The sequence below is a fragment of the Chrysemys picta genome, chromosome 7 (genome assembly GCF_011386835.1).
Source record: "Chrysemys picta bellii isolate R12L10 chromosome 7, ASM1138683v2, whole genome shotgun sequence".
NCBI lineage: Eukaryota > Metazoa > Chordata > Testudines > Emydidae > Chrysemys > Chrysemys picta.
In genome coordinates this window covers 37,826,775-37,847,016 of record NC_088797.1, presented here as the reverse complement: position 1 = coordinate 37,847,016, position 20,242 = coordinate 37,826,775, and the positions used below count along the sequence as shown (strand labels likewise).

Sequence of the window (20,242 nt, the reverse complement as noted above, 5' to 3'; positions counted from 1 at the left end):
GGTTTTGCTGAAATGGGATTCCCAAACTGTGGTGGGGCCATAGACGGAACCCATATCCCTATCTTGGCACCGGAGCACCAAGCCACCGAGTACATAAACCGCAAGGGGTACTTTTCAATGCTGCTGCAAGCCCCGGTGGATCACAAGGGACGTTTCACCAACATCAACGTGGGATGGCCGGGAAAGGTACATGATGCTCGTGTCTTCAGGCACTCTGGTCTGTTTCGAAAGCTGGAGGAAGGGACTTTCTTCCCGGACCAGAAAGTAACCGTTGGGGATGTTGAAATGCCTATCGTGATCCTTGGGGACCCAGCCTACCCCTTAATGCCATGGCTCATGAAGCCGTACACAGGCAGCCTGGACAGGAGTCAGGACCTGTTCAACTATATGCTGAGCAAGTGCCGAATGGTGGTGGAATGTGCATTTGGATGTTTAAAAGCGCGCTGGCGCAGATTACTGACTCGCTCAGACCTCAGCGAAAAGAATATCCCCATTGTTATTGCTGCTTGCTGTGCACTCCACAATATCTGTGAGAGTAAGGGGGAGACATTTATGGCGGGGTGGGAGGTTGAGGCAACTTGCCTGGCCGCTGATTACGCGCAGCCAGACACCAGGGCGGTTAGAGGAGCACAGCAGGGCGCGGTGCGCATCAGAGAAGCTTTGAAAACGAGTTTTATGACTGGCCAGGCTACGGTGTGAAACTTCTGTTTGTTTCTCCTTGATGAACCCTCCAACCCCCCCCCCACCCGGTTCACTCTACTTCCCTGTAAACCAACCATCCCACCCTCCCCTCCCCCCTTCGAGCACGGCTTGCAGAGGCAATAAAGTCATTGTTATTTCACATTCATGCATTCTTTATTAATTCCTCACACAAGTAGGGGGATAATTGCCAAGGTAGCCTGGGATGGGTGGGGGAGGAGGGATGGAAAAGGACACACTGCATTTTAAAACTTTAACTCTTATTGAAGGCCAGCCTTCTGATGCTTGGGCAATCATCTGGGGTGGAGTGACTGGGTGGCCGGAGGCCCCCCCACCGTGTTCTTGGGCGTCTGGGTGAGGAGGCTATGGAACTTGGGGAGGAGGGCTGTTGGTTACACAGGGGCTGTAGCGGCGGTCTCTGCTCCTGCTGCCTTTCCTGCAGCTCAACCATATGCTGGAGCATATCAGTTTGATGCTCCAGCAGACGGAGCATTGACTCTTGCCTTCTGTGTGCAAGCTGATGCCACCTATCATCTTCAGCCCGCCACTTGCTCTTTTTATCCCACCATTCAGCCCGCCACCTCTCCTCTCGTTCATATTGTGCTTTTCTCATGTCCGACATTGACTGCCTCCACGCATTCTGCTGTGCTCTATCAGCGTGGGAGGACATCTGGAGCTCCGTGAACATATCGTCCCGCGTCCTCCGTTTTCTCTTTCTAATGTTCACTAGCCTCTGCGAAGGAGAAACATTTGCAGCTGGTTAAAAAAGACACATTTTAGAGAACAATGGGTACACTCTTTTGTTACAAGGTCGCATTTTTCCTCTGTCTGCCGGTTTGGTATGAGAGATCACTCACGCAGTGCCAGGCAACAGATTTCGGCTTGCAGGCAGCCATGGTAAGCCACAGTCTTTTGGCGTTTTTAACCTTCTTAACATGTGGGAATGGTTTCAAACAGCAGCGCATTTCCCATATCAAGGATGAATTGGGTTGGCCATTTAAAATGGGTTTTCAATGTAAAAGGAGGGGCTGCGGTTTCCGGGTTAACATGCAGCACAAACCCAAGTAAACCACCCCCCCCCACACACACCCGATTCTCTGGGATGATCACTTCACCCCTTCCCCCACCGCGTGGTTAACAGCGGGGAACATTTCTGTTCAGAAGAGCAGGAACGGGCACCTCTGAATGTCCCCTTAATAAAATCACCCCATTTCAACCGTGAATGATATCACTCTCCTGAGGATAACAAAGAGAGATAAGGAATGGATGTTGTCTGCATGCCAGCAAACACCGGGACCATACGCTGCCATGCTTTGTTATGCAATGATTCCAGACTACGTGCTACTGGCCTGGCGTGCTAAAGTGTCCTACCATGGCGGACGGGATAAGGCAGCCCTCCCCAGAAACCTTTTGCAAAGGCTTTGGGAGTACATGAAGGAGAGCTTTCTGGAGATGTCCCTGGAGGATTTCCGCTCCATCCCCATACACGTTAACAGACTTTTCCAGTAGCTGTACTGGCCGCGATTGCCAGGGCAAATTAATCATTAAACATGCTTGCTTTTAAACCATGTGTAATATTTACAAAGGTACACTCACCAGAGGTCTCCTGTGTGCCCTCAGAGTCTTGGGTGAGTTCGGGGGTTACTGGTTCCAGGTCCAGGGTGACAAACATATCCTGGCTGTTGGGGAAACCGGTTTCTCCGCTTCCTTGCTGCTGTGAGCTACCTACATTACCTCCATCCTCATCTTCCTCATTCCCTGAACCCTCTTCCCTTTGTGTTTCTCCATTGACGGAGTCATAGCACATGGTTGGGGTAGTGGTGGCTGCACCCCCTAGAATGGCATGCAGCTCCGCGTAGAAGCGGCAAGTTTGCGGCTCTGCCCCGGACCTTCCATTTGCTTCTCTGGCTTTGTGGTAGGCTTGCCGTAGCTCCTTAATTTTCACGCGGCACTGCTGTGTGTCCCTGTTATGGCCTCGGTCCTTCATGGCCTTGGAGACCTTTTCTAATACTTTGCCATTTCTTTTACTGCTACGGAGTTCAGCTAGCACTGATTCATCTCCCCATATGGCGAGCAGATCCCGTACCTCCCGTTCGGTCCATGCTGGAGCTCTTTTGCGATCCTGGGACTCCATCACGGTTACCTGTGCTGATGAGCTCTGCGTGGTTACCTGTGCTCTCCACGCTGGACAAACAGGAAATGAAATTCAAACGTTCGCGGGTCTTTTCCTGTCTACCTGGTCAGTGCATCTGAGTTGAGAGTGCTGTCCAGAGTGGTCACAATGAAGCACTGTGGGATAGCTCCCGGAGGCCAATAACGTCGAATTCCGTCCACACTACCCCAATTCCGACCCGCAAAGGCCGATTTTATCGCTAATCCCCTCGTCGAAGGTGGTGTAAAGAAACCGGTTTAAAGGGCCCTTTAAGTCGAAAGAAAGGGCTTCGTCGTGTGAACATGTCCAGGCTTAATTCGATTTAACGCTGCTAAAGTCGACCTAAACCCGTAGTGTAGACCAGGCCTTAGTCTTTAATTGCATGATCACATAGTGTATTTTTTCCACTCCCTAATTCCTTAAGTGCCACAGGATGGATGCCACTGACAGAATGAACCAGGGCTGTGAAGTGAATGTGGACTCCTGTCTCTTTCACTTCCAGATGCTGGAAGATGTATGGGATGTGTGGGCAAACTTAATTCTGGCATTTCCCAACTTTAGACTGCTTGACTTTGAAAACCAATAACATTTCCTTAACTTTTTTTGTATGTAATAGTTTCTGTAGAAGAATTTGGAGTAATTTATACACAACTCCTTTTTCTCCAATGAAAAGTTTCATTTTCTGAAGTAGGCTGTGCAAGCATTTAAGGAAAAGATGTTTGATTTTTAGGTTGTTGGAATATACTATTGGCAAGGACTGCTAATAAATGCATGTTTTTTTTTTTCTGGCCCGCTGTCTGCATTAGCAAGAATTATTCATATCTATAATGTCTCATGAATAAGGCTGCATGTCTGTCACAGAAGTCATGGATTCCATGACTTTCCATGACCTCTGAGACTTCTGCAGTGGTTGGTACTGGCTGAGGGGCTGTCCAAGCCAGGCAGCCCCTGGGCCAGCACAGTTTGGGTGTGTGGGAGGGGGCTCAGGGCTGGGGCAGGGCGTTGGAGTGTGGGGCGACGCTTACCTGGAGGAGGGGCTTCCTGGATCCAATCAGCATGTCCCTGCAGTTCCTAGGCAGAGAGGCCAAGGGGCTCCGCATGTTACCCGCAGGTGCCGCCCCCCCCCCCCGCAGCTCCCATTGGCTGCAGTTCCTGGGCCATGCGCTGCCGCCCACCCCTCCCCACCCAGCACCCACAGCGCTCCGCCCCAAGTTTTAGTTAGGGGTATATAGTAAAAGTCATGGACAGGTCACGGGCCAGGAATTTTTTTTACTGCAAGTGACCTGTCCATGACTTTTACTAAAAATACCCATGACTAAAAGGTACTTTGTTCATGAATGATGAAAATAGCTATTGTTGGGCTAACTTTTTTCCCTATCTGTATAGTGATGTGAGATCGTGATCAAATGCTACACATATTTTCATGTATTTGTGTGGGGAGATGGAATTCTGTTTACCAAAACTTTGCAAAAAATATTTGATACATCTGAAATCTGCTAATTTGACTGTGCTTTGCTGATGAAACCATATTTTTGGCTTTCCAGGGACAACCTAATGACTGATATCTATGGTGCTAACCTTTATAATCGCTACCTTGAAGAGAAGAATTCCAGAAAAGGTTCCAAAGGGCGTATCCAGGCCAAAGTTGCTGCTGGGACCAGGTCTGCCACTATTTCTCAGGATGATGAAATAGACCACACTTGGCAAAATGAACTAGCACCTGCTACTGCCACCAATTGTAGGTCTGTTCTTGTTTGTACTGGGGTTTACAATCCTCACACAGAGGTGCCCTCTGACACCAGAGAGAGTATAACTGAGACTGTGTTCCATGGTCACAGAGATTTTAGATTTGATCCTGCTTTGGTAGAGCCAGACCATATTGTACCAGATGTTGATGCTGCTGTAGATCTGATCTACCAACTGGAGAATTTTGCACCTAATCAAGATACTAGAACTTTTTAAGGATTACCTAGTGTTCTTCATCCAAAAGCACATCAGGGTTTACAGCACAGTACAAAACGTTGCTTTCTAACACGTTTAACCCTTTAACCTCAATATTTTAAAATGCTTTCCTGAACTGGCCTCTCCTACGTAGCACACCAGAACTGGCCTTGTTTGTCATAATTACCTCCTGACAGTAATGTTATGAGGAAAGTAGAATTTCCATGTATTTTAAAATTTATTAATCATGTGTCTGACATTTCTTCTGTCAATTGTATTTAACTGCAAACAATGCAGTTGGTACCAGAGAGGTGCAACAGTGCAAACAATGCATAGTTTTTTACTTGAAACTTCAAACCAGTGTCGTTTCTAACCTGCCTTAGGTTTAATATGCAGCTGAGTTTGTCATGTGTCTAAGGCCTTGGCTACACTTACCCGCTAGTTCGACGGCTGGAAATCGAACTTCTGGGTTCGACTTATCGCGTCTAGTCTGGACGCGATAAGTCGAACCCGGAAGTGCTCGCCGTCGACTGCGGTACTCCAGCTCGGCGAGAGGAGTACCGCGGAGTCGACGGGGGAGCCTGCCTGCCGAGTGTGGACCAAGGTAAGTTCGAACTAATTCGAACTAAGGTACTTCGAACTTCAGCTACGTTATTCACGTAGCTGAAGTTGCGTACCTTAGTTCGAATTAGGGGGGTAGTGTAGACCAAGCCTAAGTATCATATGTTTGTTTTAACAGGTCACTAGTCCCATGGCTGTTTTGTTTTAAACAGAGATTTAATTTATTTTGTCTGTTACCATTTTTATAAAACACTTCAACTGTTTTAACACCGAGATTGTCTTCTGAAATATTATTTATAGCTTGCTCCGTTTATAACACTGTAGGTCTACTTGCAAAGCATGCTTTGCACATGTCATATGTTGCATGAGCAAAAATAGCCAAATTAACTACCAATTGTTGGACCAACGACATAGAAACATCAGTTAATTGCAGGATATGCAACTTCATATATGGAATCTTCTCTGGACTGGAAAAATTTTTATAGATGAAAATCCCAGGATCTGGAACTAACTGTGTTTTTGTTTTGTTTTCTTATACGGGTGAGACATTAGATCTGCTCTCTTTAAATAGGAACCTGACAATGTTCAGTGAAAAGACCTTCTGGCCAACTTTTCTTTTCACATCTTCATTTAAATTAGCAGCATGAAATCGAGAAAGCTGTAAAGTCATTAAGTGGTGGGGAGAGAAGATTGATGATGTCAAATCTTTTCAAGCAGTGTTTTTATTACTCCACAGACTTCTTGAGTCCCCATCATCACTGCTGATTCAGTGACTCCTAATGTTGCCATAAACAGACTCTAACAAATATTAACAGAATCTAATCTTCTAGATTTAATTACCTTGATATGAGTCGAGTGGGTTTCCTGCTCCTTCACTGAAAAAAGTACAACAGCAATAATGTGTACTTGTGGCTTGCCTTTACTGGTTCTTTCTGTTGTGACCAACCACATGTGCCTCTTTCCTTATCAGTATGCTGTGCCATCTAAGTGTACCGAACACTTATATGTTAGGGAATTTTGAAATGCCGGGATTATACTAAAGCTCTGCCACATTTTAGTACTGAAGAGTGTTGCAGAATTCTTTAACTCCTAATGCAGGAAAGTGGCCTCAACATACATCATGGAGAAAAGTGTGGAGGTTGATGAAGGACAATGGAAAATGGTCTAGTTAATATTTGTTGTGTGTGTGTGTGTGTGTGTGTGTGTGTGTGGCTTTCACATATTTAAAAAAAGCTCGCACCTACAGAAATACTTCCAGCACCTAGTCTGATGTACAGCTTATGCAAGCATAATGTATGCAGCTTGTCCAAACCAACTAAAATATTAACTCACACTTCAGCTGTTTGGAAAACATTTAGTCATATTAGAAATGTAGCAAAATACTTAGCATAATACAGTTGCTAACGAAACTTTCTTCTGCCTTTTGCAATCAATTAAGCTTTAACTGAAAGTAAGGAATTTTATTGGCATTGAAGCTCCTTAGCAGTTTACATGTCTGAGAGAGGTCTTGTTTGTTCATTTGGTTTTTAACTTAATGCACACGAAGGTGATACTCTAAGAAAAAATATAATCCTTTGACTTCTGTGGCTTTTGTTCATCTTGGGGAGGGGAGGGTGCAGAATCCAAACTAGTGTGAAAGAAGTGTTGTACAAGCAATAAATGCCACCCAAATGCTCTGACACCCTTTGCCAATTAACTACAAAATTGGGCAGTGTCTCAAGTACTGTAAATTAAACTAAAATATAGTGATCCCATGTTTGGGAACCGGATAACTAAAATCAAGATGTGGAAATCCCCAAAGGATAATCTCCAAATGGTCTTCACAGTGGAGAGAGGGCCTTAGTTTACAGGTCTGCATGATAACTACATGCATTATTCCCCTGAGGAGTCAAACTAATATCATATCAGACATAGGAAAAGACCAGGAATATGAGTTTAACCATTTATAGACACTTTCAAAGCAAGCACTGAAACTGACATTCGATAGATACTGGGGCTAACCTTTGAGAGGTGCTTTTTCCTTGTTCTGCCCCATTATCTGCCTTTTCAGTATCTTTTTCTTCCACCTGTCTCAGGTTCCTACACTGATCACACTGGAATTGGCAGTGTTTCCCACACATTTCTCCTATGGCATCTAAACCCTATATTAAGCAGGCCACTGTGCAGGTATAGTAGCATCAGCAGATTTAAAATGTAGTACTAAAACAGCTAGAAGAAGGTTAGTGTTTGAATTCCCAGAAAGTAGAATTTGCTCCTCATTTCTCTGAATGTTTTATTCTTCATCATTGTACTTTTTGAAAAATAGTGTATCCTGTACTCATTTTTACTGAAATAAAACTGACAGTATTTTTAATCCCAAATACCGTGTGCTCTTCACTTTTGTAGAATCTGTGCTTTCTTTGAATTTGGAAAATAGCTCAAAAAGAGGAATGCATCAGGATTTAAATATTTAAAACAAATATATATGAATAGTTTTTGAATGTCTCCCTGTGCACCACCAGTGAAGGCTTGGTTCATAAACTGAAAAATAAAAATTCTCAATTTGAAATCCTTGGCTAGATAAAATGATACAAAATTGATCATTCCTTTCATTGTACTGCCTACATTTGTTAAGCTAGAGTTGTGCTAGTTGTGTGAATAGCTGATACTCCTTGTCTATTCATTAAGTGAAGAATTTCTTCAGTTGTGGATAATTTGTAGTAAATTTTAATTTTTTTTAGTTAATTTTTAGATCAAGAGAACTTGAGTCTTAAGATCTACTTAGGTGAGCAAACCGGAGGTTTTTTGGGTTGTGGTTTTTTGTTTTTTAATATATTTTCTTTTCCCAGACTCCATGTTAGAAGTGTAATGAGAGATGTCCTTCAAACAAAAGCCAAGTCTTAAGTGCTGCCCATGCTGTGATATATAGTAATCTAGTCTAAGAAAATGAATTAGTTTCAGAGTGCAATCTTTTAAATTTTTCCATATTTTTAATGTATGATTTTATGGTGAGATGAAAGTATACACAACACAATCTCTCCAGTGTTAGCGTTAATGGAAACTTTTGGGAAAGAGACTGATAACCGTTCTCAGGAATCATGCCCCTTTTTCTGAAGCATTCTGGGGGGAGTACCCCTACATGCTCTGTAAGTATTACTGTAATCTAACACTTGTAAGTCTACACAATCTTTGCCGTAAAGTGGAGATATAAAACAGATCATGTAACTTCTTCTGCAAATTTTAAAAGGCTGAGTAGACAGTTTTTCTAGACTTACTCACTGCCAGACTTAGGAGCCGTCACTACAAAGAACAGAAAGTGGGGATGCAGAAAGGAATGACAAGTACAGAGCACGAAGGAGCTGATCTGACTCTATCTTAAAACCATGAGTTGGGGCTCTGCTGCTTAGGAAACAGGTGAGGGCTCAACTTGATAAACTGGGTGAGCGCACAGAGAAGTGGGTTGTAGTATTGGTGTTTAGAAAGCAGTTAATGCCCAATTGGGTGAGATTGGCAAACTGGCTAATTCCCAGAGGTGCTACTGGAAGCAGTGTGAGCATGGGGAAGGGGATGTAACAGGGCTGTTTCTTTAGAGTTCTGCTTTGCTTTTCACACACTTTCCAGCTGCAGTGCCCCCTCTTCCATTATTTGTCCAGGAAGCAGATTCGCGGTGAAAATAAAGTCAAGGAGTGAGAACAGCTGGGGGCACGAACGAACCACGGTGAAGTCCTAAATTACTCTGAATAGGAAGGTAAGGTTAGGGTAGCATGAAGTCCATGGAGGTGTGGGATGCCTGTGTGTAGGGAAGAAGAAGGAAGTTCAACCTCCTGACTCAGTGGGGAAGAAGGGCTAATAAATTTCTGATTGCTGGTTCTTGATGCCATCTTCTATCAAATTGCACAACACTGAGGGTGAATATCCTCTGCTGTAATAGGCTGAAGCTTGCTGCTGAGCATGTACCTGTGCCAAAGCTGTCACTGTTCTGTTGAAAACTGCTGGAGAGATCTCATGCAAGGCAAGAGTGTTGAAGTAATTACAGGACTCCATAGGCCTGCTTTTCTTAATGCAGTTAGCATGGGCTGGTCCCAATGAGGCCGTTGCACTTATGACTTTACCTCCTTGAACTGAATGGGAAGTTGCTGGTTAGGTAGTGCCTGGAAACTTGGGCTTATGTGCAAATTTGAATGCTGTGGAAAGCTGCTAAGGTCATGGGGGCTCTCTGGGTGGGTTTGCCCTGGCCTTGCTAACATGGAATTTGCTCTTTACCTTGATGATGCCATAGAGACATTAGCAAAGACCATCAACCAAGCTTCCAGGTGAGGTATCCGGCTGCCTGCACACGTTTTTTAGGGCTGCAAGAACACTTGACAAATGTTTTCTTTAGGGGATACAAGATGCTGTCTGCAGCTCACACCCCACTGCAGGGATTCTCGTGAGACAAGGGTATTACTACCTCGAGCTGAGTCAAATTCTCTACTAGCACCTCCCTGCACTGATGATTACAGTGAGCAGCTGACTGCTGCTGAAAAGGGAGAACAATTAAAACAAAGCAAACTCCACAGTCATGTCAGCTCTTTGCTGCTGCGAGTGGAGGGGCACTTCATGTTTTCCACCAAGAGTACAAAGAGCCTGGGGGTGGTGGTGAGGTTCTTTGAGTATGCAGTAAACTGGGGGCTCCTCCTAGTGCTGCTGCCTCTGCATTATGCAGCTGATGCAGTGATGCTGGGGAGAGGGGACCCTTCAAGTACCAATGCTATTTGGCAAGGCTCTGGCCCTCTCTTGTACCTCTCTCCCAGGCTCCCACGTGGTCCTCTGCCAACCCTCCTCTCCTTCAGCATGGTGCTGTCAATCACTCTGTCTCCTCCAACCCCTGCTGACTCCTCACAGCCTCAGATGCTGTCGATGCTCCATTCCGCAGCCCCTTTTCTCCTCTTCCACACATGGTCCTCAGCCCTTCCCCCTTTGGTGGTGCTGCTGCCTGATATGCCTAGGCACTGCACCAAGCCCTGCTTCTGTCCCTGCACAGCGGCCATGTCTCCCTGCTCCCTTACAGCGCTGTTCAGCTATCAATACCTGTTCTGACCCCCCATGTCTCCTCCGTGCCCCCCCCCACACACACACACACACCCCAGATCAATTCCTGCTGCCCACTCTGCTGAGTGAGCTGGAGAGTTACGTTCTTAAGGATGGGCTCGTTTCTCTGCCAAAGTTAGTAACTCTTTCACAAAGAAAAGATGATCGAGAATTCACTTGGCCAATGAAGGGTAAGTCTGTTGAATTTAGAGACTAAATTCAAATATTTATGTGAAAGAAAGAGATGATATTCTTGCTTTAACTGCAAATCTGAGCACAGCCTTAATTATGGCGCTACTAGGAATCTCCATCACCCAATGGCATGAAATATTTGCATAAGCTTCTTCCACTATCCTGTAGTTGTTTGGGGTCTGATAACACCTCTGCACAATTCTAAGTCAAATAATCAGTTTTGCTTATAAAAGCCTCATATTCCAGTTGTCCTGTGTCCTCATCCCAAATTTATACCACACATGATGTCATTTCCATGTGACCCAGAGCATTGGTCTTCCTATGTTCTTCCCCAGACAGTCTCATCCCAGAGAAGTTAGAATCTGTTTCTTAGCCCAGGTCTACACTAGCGGGGGGAGGGGGGGTCGACCTAAGATACGCAACTTCGCTTAGGTGAACTCGGCATATCTTAGGTCGACTTACCTGGCCGTGAGGACAGCGGCGAGTCGACTGCTGCCGCTCCCCCGTTGACTCCGCTTCCGCATCTCGCGAGCTGGAGTTCCGGAGTCGACAGGGAGTGCAATCGGGGATCGATTTTATCGCGTTTACACTAGACGCGATAAATCGACCCCCGATAGATCGATCACTATCCACCGATCTGGCGGGTAGTGAAGACCTGCTCTTAGAGATACAAAGAGTTCTGGGCCTTTATTTCCAGAAGAGAATATTTAGAAAATCCCTGAGACTATCTAGCATTTTGGGGATGAATCTAAGGGAACATCATCCACACAAAGTGTAAGTAGTGTTGTTATATGATATCAAACTTAGCTATGGGGCCAGTAACTCAGGGTCTTAAAGTTCGCTGTGGTTGGGCTACAGGAAGCTTAGATGTCTTGCCTTCAGAATGTGTCCATTTTAGAGATCTGTAGGGCTTGGAATTGTATGTGCATGCTTAGCCAGTCCTACTCTCCTGACTCCTACTCTACAGCCCATGCTCCCTTGGGGGAGGGCAGTCCTGCATGCTAATTAGGAGAAGCAAAGTGATTAAATTGGTCTTGCCGATACCAGTGCACTTGCTGAGTCGCTGGGTGAGATGATTACTGACTCAATATGCGGATCTCAGCCTGTGAAGCGTAACATTGATACCAAAGAGATGTAAATATGACAAAAAGTACATTGAAATGGGATTTACTTGGACTGGAGACAGTGAATACTATCAACTGCAGGGTGTGTGATGTGAAGTCCTGTCGAATAACAGCCTAAACCATCTCCTCTTAGGCTGACCACCTTTTCAAAGGCAAAAATGGGGCACATACAGGAACCCTGCCCCTGCCCCTCCACTTTCCCTGAGGCCCCGCCCCCTGGCCAGGCCAGAAGCTGGAGCTGGGCTGTGTTAAGAGCCACCCACGGAGCCCAGACTGCTGTGGGGAGTCCTGGACCCTCCACCTGCCCTGGGCAGGGGCTGGGGTGCCTGAGAGCAGCCCCGGCCTGTGTCCCCGCCCCCAACAGTATGCTGCCCAGGGCAGGTGATGGATCTGGGGCTCCCGATCAGGGCCGGCTCTAGCTTTTTTGCTGCCCCAAGCAGCAAAAAAAGTGCCGCCCCCCAGCCCCCCCGCCGAGCACCGCGCCGCCCCCCCCCCCAGCCGAGCGCCACGCCGCCCCCCCCCACCGACTCCCCCAGAGCGCCACCCCCCACCAAGCGCTGGAGCCCCCCTCCCCCGCCGAGCGCCGCCGGAACCCCTCCCCCCCCCCGAGCGCCGAGCCCCGCGCTGCCCCCCCCCCCGCCGAGCGCCGTGCTGCCGGAGCCCGCCCCCGCCGAGCGCCGCTGGAACCCCTTCCAGCGCCGCGCCACCCCCTCGCCGAGCCCCGCACAACCGGAGCCCGCCCCCCCCAGCGCCGCGCCACCGGAGCGCCCCCCCCCCGCGGAATGCCGCGCGGCGCTCCCCCCGCCGCCCCTTACCAGGTACCGCCCCAAGCATGTGCTTGGGTGCCTGGTGTCTGGAGCCGGCCCTGCTCCTGATAGTGGCCCAGGCTTCCTGGGCAGCTCTTACCCTGTTTCCCCGAAAATAAGACATCCTCCGAAAATAAGGCCTACTTACAGTTTTGCCTCTCGTTGTAATATAAGGCATCCCCCCGATAATAAGACCTCCCCGATAATAAGGCATCCACCGATAATAAGGCATTTTTCATTTCTGAAAAATAAGACATCCCCTGAAAATAAGACCTAGCGCATCTTTGGGAGCAAAAATTAATATAAGACACTGTCTTATTTTCGGGGAAACAGGGTAGTACTGCCCAGCCCCCGCCCTCTGGCCTGGTGAGAAGCTGGGTCTTGGTGGGGAGAGGAAGGGAGGGTGGGGCCTTGTGGTGAGGGGGGGACTAAGGCCCACCTGAGCCCCTCCTCCCCCCACTGGGAAGAGGCTGGCGCTGCCTTTGGGTCTCGGGCAGGTGTGAAGCGGCGCCACAGGAAATCCGTGACAAATGCTTCCCAGAGTCATTTAGCTTGAGACCGGGATTTGAACTCTGCATTTTGGGACTTTCTCCCTCATTTTGGGTCAGGTGGCCACCCTATCTCTTCTACACAGACACTTGGAAACAAAACACAAACAACACAAGGATAAACCACCAGAATTTTTAAAGCGGATGTTGGCACAGCTAATGGTGAGCACAAAAGTTTTGCCCTCTGCTGCTGACAACAATATTAAGGCCCTTGAAGTATCCTACTTAGTGAATTACAGAGTTGCAAAGTCAGGGAAACCTCACACCATAGCAGAGGAACTAATACTACCTGTGGCTGCAGACGTGGTAAGCACCATGCTTGGAAAGAAGGTGCAAAAATTAATGCAGTTAGTGCCATTATCAAACAACACGGTGTCACATTGAATTGATGACATGGCCAATGATGTCCTAACTCAATTAGTTAAACGTCAGTAGCCGCCAGTACTTTGCTCTGTAGCTGGACAAATCCACAGACATGGCAGGCTTAGCTCAACTTCTGGTATATGTGCAGTATATTTTTGAAGGTGCACTACAGGAGGACATTTTGTATTGCCAGTTGCTGCCTACCAGAACAATAGCTGAGGAGATTTTGTGGTTGCTTGACAGCTTCATAAATCAACATATCATCTGGTCATGAGGTATTGGCATCTGCACCGACAGAGCAAAGCCAATGACTGGTAGGCACAGTGGGATAGTGACACGTATCAGAGCAGTCGCTCCCAATATGATGTGGTGCATTGCAGCATACATAGGGAAGCACTAGCTGCTAATAGCATGCCAACCATCTGTGAAGATGGTAAACTTTTATAAAAGCTCGACCCTTAAATTCCAGAATCTTTTCTGCTCTATGTAATGAGATGGGAAGTGATCACATCAATCTATTGCTCCACACCGAGGTTTGATGGCTGTCCCAGGGCAAAAAGTCTTGGCACATTTATTTGAACTTCACTCTGCGATCAAGGTATTCTTTACAGACCACCCATTCCCACTCTTTTGCTGTCTGCATGACATGGCCTGGCTCTCATGACTGGGCTACTTGTCAGATACATTCTCTTGCCCGAATGAGCTAAATCTAGGATTTCAAGGGCTGAATGCAACCATCGTCAATGTCCAGAACAAAACTGAGTCAGTAACAAAAGAGCTGGAATTCTGGGCTCGCTGCATGGAAGAAAATAACACTGAAATTTTCCCAAACATGCATGAATTCCTGACAACGAATGAACTACAGTTGCAGGATAGCGTTACTGAACTGGTGAGACAATTACGTGAGTACTTTCCCTCAATGGGAAATACAAACAGATGGGTCCGCTACCCTTTCACAATTTTTTCTGTAGCGCCCATGCCACAAGAATTGTCAGTAAAAGAACAAGTGAATCTTCTGGACATCTCAACTAATGCTGGACTTAAAAGTGAGTTTGAACAAAAGCAGTTGGCTGAGTTTTGGATCCAAATGCAAGCAGAGTTCCCCGAATTATCAGACAGGGCTCTCCAGGTTTTGATGCCGTTTATTACAACTTACCTGTGTGAAAGTGGTTTTTCATCACTCACTGGAATGAAATCAAAGTATCGTCATCACCTTTGTGTAGAAAACAATTTATGTCTCAAACTATCACCTGTCACTCCAAACATTATATGTCTGTGCTTGAACAAACCAGTTCAGCCATCACATTAATGGTGAGTAGTACTAGTAAGCCATTTTTAAATTGGTCAAAAGTAAGCGTACATTAAAACTAAAACCATATGTATTATGATTATAGTCCTATATATATTGTGTTTATGTGTATTATAATTTGTATGTTTTGTACAATGCTTGGGCATTAAAAGGGTTAAAATATGAAACCTGTATTCTGCTAGGGGTATGCGGGCAGCTGGTAGATCTGGAAGTGGATATGCAATATGAAAAGTTTGGGAACCTAGATGATTACTTCTGTGTTCACACCAGTTGCCTTCTTTCCCAGAGATCTAGCAGAAGGAAGTGAAATGGCTGGAACAAATGGTCTGACTTTTTTGTGACCTCAGCTCTGACTGTTTAATACCGTGAGAAGATCCTTGTGTGGCTGCAAAGGGCACTCCTTTCTAGAATATTCCATAAACTTAGCAACACTGGCCTCCATGAGCGTGACATAGATTACTGGGGAGTTACCTTTCTTTTTTAAAGCACAATACTGATAGTCAGAATTGCAGAGATTAAGCTAACCTTTGTCAATAACTTGATGAGTTTAGAAACATATGACAAGTGTCGCTAAAGCTGAGTACATCACATATTGTTGCCTAGGCAAGCTACCTCTCACTGGGCCAGATGGTTTATTTAGTGTCTGTTTTGTATGGCGCCAGATTCACTATCCACTGGGGGCAATAGAGGAAAGCTATTATCAAGCCGTCCAGTGTGCTATTCTAGTGCTTTTTCTGGCTGCCTTGACTTGCAGAGGCATGGTTGGTTTGGCTTTTACAGTAGGATAATATGCAGTAGTGGATTTGTTGTCTTTTTTTTGTTCCAGTAGTAGAATATAGAAGGAGAATATGAGCATCATGCTGGCTTGTGGGATAGTGAATAGAGAGCCAGATTTTGAGTGCAACAGATAGTGAGAATTTGTTTTTGTAATTAAAAAAAGGGCAGCGGACAAGGGAGAGTGAATAAAAGTAGGAAAAAGGGAAATAAGACAGACTTAAAGGTAAAGGAGCTACATACAGAAAAGAAAATGGTCTTGCTTATCCTTAGAAAATGATTGGGGTTTTATTTGAACAAGCCTCTGGACTTTAATTCATTATGGAGTCACTCTAGAAGCTTTGTAGTGAAGATTGCATTTTTCATTTAAAATAGGGTCCTCTTAATTAAACATGAAAATGCCCCATCATTGTCAAACACTGACTATTTCAATATGAAAGGGTGAGGAGCTTCTGGCCGTAGCTGGGTATTAGCGTAGGCAGGTGCAAGGCATGTGGGATTGATGTGGATGTTAATTTTGCTTTAACTGGTAATTTTCTTGAATTTATAGCATTTCGTTAATAGGAAATGCGCTTGAGCAACCTTATTTCTAAAGGTAACAAACTTTTTTGTGTGGATAGATGAAAGATCATTCACTATTAAATTCTGCAGCTTTTTAGAATAATTTCTATAGTACCCTTTTGGTTTAATCTCTGTGAAATTCATAAGCCCTTTAAGAAAACCAACCTGTTTTTTTTTTACCTTCTCCAGAACTAACCCAGAATGACTGCACTCAGAGCTAGACCCGCTTCTGATGCAATCTTAAATTTGACGATCTTCCCCCTAATTAACATAATCCCACTCATGGGAAGGACCATTTTTAGAAAAGGTCTGTCCTCCATTTTGTATTTGCTTCAGACAAACTTAGGGTACGTCTTCACTACCCGCCGTATAGGCGGGCAGCAATCAATTTATCCAGGATCGATATATCACGTTTTGTTAAGATGTGATACATTGATCCCCGAACGCGCTCACCGTCGACTCCAGAACTCCACCAGAGCGAGCGGCGGTAGCGCAGTCGATGGGGGAGCCGCGGCCATCGATCCCGCGCCATGTGGACCCCAGGTAATTCGATCCAAGATACTTCGACTTCAGCTATGCTATTCGCATAGTTAGTGCTTGAGAGAGAGAATGGCTGGTAGGAGGTAGATGTTAAACAAAATGAGAGAGTGAACAGGGAAAAAGAAGTGAAAATGCTGTGATACAGAAGGCACATGTTTGCTCACTCTCTGATTGGATGGCACAAGTATTAATATGCAAAATTTATACTCCATGCAGTTTGTGGTAGACAGCACTTCACACTTCTCTGCCTCAATGGGTTAAAGTTCCAACCCTGGTAAATAATGTTAAGGATTAAAAAAACCCAGAAAAATCAAAATATTGTTTAAAAAGGGTAATGGGGCTTCAGATACTATTTTTAGTCTCCTCTCTAAATGTCCCATCTTTTCTTGGTTGGAATCCAAATAATGTTAAGTACCTGGTAGCACCTGGGAGTTTGTGGTTTGAATTTCTTTGTATTCTCGCTGATAGACTTTTGTTTTTTAAGGAATGAGAAAACTTGCATTCAAGTACATGAGAGCTGAGCCAAAATGTTAATGGCTGTTTGAAGCCATTGCAGAATGTTAAGTAAATACACAGACGTTTAGATGTGTTTACTTCCCACTTTTGAACTGGTTTGCTGTAGTTTGGGATAGATACATCTAGATGATGTCTGCTTAGTGCGTGATAGCTATTTAAAATAAAAAAAGGCCGAGAGTTGTTCAGGCTTGATGTGTCCTGAAAAATGAGCAGCTAGGGAATGGAAATAATACTAGGAATGCTGCTGCTGTGCAGCGTGGAAGGGACATGCTCTTGAAAAACCCTTATGCCTTTTTTTCACCAGTCAAATGATCTGCAAAGAGTCTAAAAGTGAGCTATACAATTATGTCTTCCATAATGGATTTTTGGATGTATTATAAGTGATGCTGTTTTGCTTCTGAAAACTTGTGTTTCAAAGTGACACACGGTCTCTGGAAAATGAAAAACAATCATTCATAAAGGTGCTCTATTTAAATGAGACTTTAGTCTCATAATGTAAATCCAAATCTTGTTCCACAAAGACTAGCTGTACAGATGAGTTATTTAAAAAAAGGAACCAAGGACTGTAGTGTACCAACTCCAGTAGTAGTATGTTTATATACAATGACTTCACAGACCAAACTTGTAGTAGCTAGCTTCTCTCTTGTGCATGCAAAAGTGCATGAGTTTTTATTTCTGTTGCATGTGCAAATGATGTTTAAATTATAGTAATTAGACAGCAAATAAGGCACACACTTGTGGACAGAGTTTTGGCTCATGTGTAAGCTTGACCCTCCATTCACCCTGTTACTGGAAAGGGTTAATTAAGTTAGTGTTGACTCTCTGCTGTGGCTGGCTCCTTAACCCACCTGGTTTAAAGGAAGTGGAAGGCTTTGGGCAGACGGAGCTGGACTATGTGAGGAGTTAGAGCTGGGGTTAATATAGAACTGTTTGGTCTGGAGGGCCCCAGAGCAGGACTAGCCTGGGGGAGGCCTGTCTGAAGTGTTTCCTGTGGAGATGTGTGCTGAGAGTAGCCAAGCACCCTGAGGGGGTGTGACTTTGTTTGTGGGAAGTCACTTGGTGATCAGATCAGAACTGGTGTAGGGAGGGGTTGGCTGTGTTTGAGACTCTGGTATTTTGTGTGAATAAACAGACACCAGCCGGAGTGACTTTGGTTAAGACATGAAGAACCTGAAGGTGGGCTTGGAGTGAGTGGGTATATGATGGGGTGTCCACCCCACACAGGCAGAGCAGATTAAATCAGGCCAATTAACCTGATAGGCTGCATCTGGGGGACAGCCAAGGACTGAAAGGCTAGTGGATGATGAAACCCAGCTGGGTAGGAGCAGGTTGAGCTTGTATAAAGCCAGCAAGCTGAGAACAGGAGAGGGCCACAGGGGAAGTAGTCTGCAGTTTCCCCCTATGAGAAAGGCCTTTGGGCTGGTAAACCCGGGGCAGAACAGAAGATAGAACAGAGAGGTAGGAAGGAGTCCAGAGAAATAACAACAGGGTCTGGACGCATGCAGACCATAGTTGCTAGACATAGGGCGCCTGGACTGGAACCCAGAGTAGTGAGTAGGCCTGGGTTCCCCTACCATCCATTGGGAAAGTGGCATAGGACCTGGCCTTGGATTGGAAGACTTGTCTGGAGCAGTATGAGGACAACTGATCCAGTGGGACTTTGATGTCCTCAAGGAGGAGGATTACATAGTGACCTGGATGGAGGGCTGAGTCACGAAGAGGGAGAACTGTAAGTCCTGGAGAGTGAGAGGGGGCGTGATGTGAGCAACGGGTAGAAGGCAGGCATCAGACTTGAGTGGAGCTAATCCCCAGACATGGCCACAAGGAGGCGCCCCAGTGGTGAGTGAACCCTGTGACAGTGGGAAATGGGGCCTTAGTTACCCCATGTACCAATGTCTTGTACCTGCAGTATTTAATTAAAAATACAATAGAACCCCATTTATCCTGTCTAATTGGGACCAGGGCCAGATCGGAGTTTTGATTATCTGGATAAACCGGAGAATGGGGAAATGAGCTGCTGCAGCACTATCTAGTGACCACAAGAGGGATCACCCACTTCAGGCTCTGGAGTCCTGATTGTTCGGTAAATGTGGAGAACTGATTAAGTGAGGGTTGGAAAAACTGGGTTCTACTGTACAATGAACAGCATGAATATAGCCTCCTAGTGTTATTGGTCTTTACCTGATTCTTTAGCGAAATGGCTGAGACTTACAATAGAGGGTTACACTTTCCATTTCATGTTCCTCAATGTAGAGCTCAAAAGAGAGGGCAGAAGAAAAACTAGGCTGGCTGAATTACAGGAAACATTAGGAAACTGGAAAAGTGATCTCCCCAGGGAAGTAGGGGAAGCCTAAGTGCTTGAGGAATTTTGAACTTTAGGTGAAATCTAGACAGTATCTGGAGTATGGTGGGGGGAGTGGAGTGAGAATGGGCAAGAAAATCTGCCAGACTCTCTCATTTCTATGTGGGGGGAAGCAAAGGAAGGCCATAAAGTTCTCTAAAGCCAATGATTAATCTATAAAAGGAGCTTTTTGGCTCATGTTCATGAAAGCCTCCTGTGGAAACAGCTACCATTGCTCATCGTCAGAGAGAGAACTGATTGGGGGACAAAGCTCAGGGTGGCTGAATTCCCCAAAGTTACAAGAACACAAACTTTCATAGTTAGGTTCTGCTCTGGGGCTGCTGGTTGATAGAGCACAGGACATGTGAAATCTGATATTTTGCTTGCTAAATAAATGATCCAAGACAACATTACGGTCAGAGCTAAAGAAAATGAAACACTGAGACAGCTTTAGAGGTTTCAGCTCTGGCACTTACCAACCACAAAAGCTGTTTAGTGCAGTTGTGTTCCCTGGCGCCACCCTTACCCATAAAACAAGGGGTCTGCCACCATTGAGACTTTCCAGGAAGGCTGAGATGGATGAACAGTGATTTGGAGCTTTGAGAAGAGAGAACTGATCAAGAGCCGGTCTCTAACATGAATAACAAAAAGGAGGGATTTAGGAGCCAGGATGTCTGTGCCAGAACTACTTATGTAGGCAGTGTTGGTGTGGATAACTTAATTAAAATATGTAATAAATGGCATGTTTCACTAATGTTTTTAGATG

The 20,242-nt window shown here is 45.5% G+C and overlaps 1 protein-coding gene across 2 annotated transcripts in view; it reads left to right on the top strand.

Moving 5' to 3' along the window:
- LOC101936505 (haloacid dehalogenase-like hydrolase domain-containing 5) overlaps positions 1 to 7,713 on the top strand; it is a 41,506-nt gene extending 33,793 nt beyond the window's left edge. For both annotated transcript variants that reach the window (XM_008165310.4, XM_042849586.2), the window contains exons 8-9: positions 4,396 to 5,210; positions 5,510 to 7,713. In XM_008165310.4, coding sequence (XP_008163532.3) covers positions 4,396 to 4,813 — 418 coding nt within the window. In that variant the 3' untranslated portion in view covers positions 4,814 to 5,210; positions 5,510 to 7,713. The remainder of the gene's footprint in view (positions 1 to 4,395; positions 5,211 to 5,509) is intronic.
- Positions 7,714 to 20,242: the final 12,529 nt, after the last annotated feature.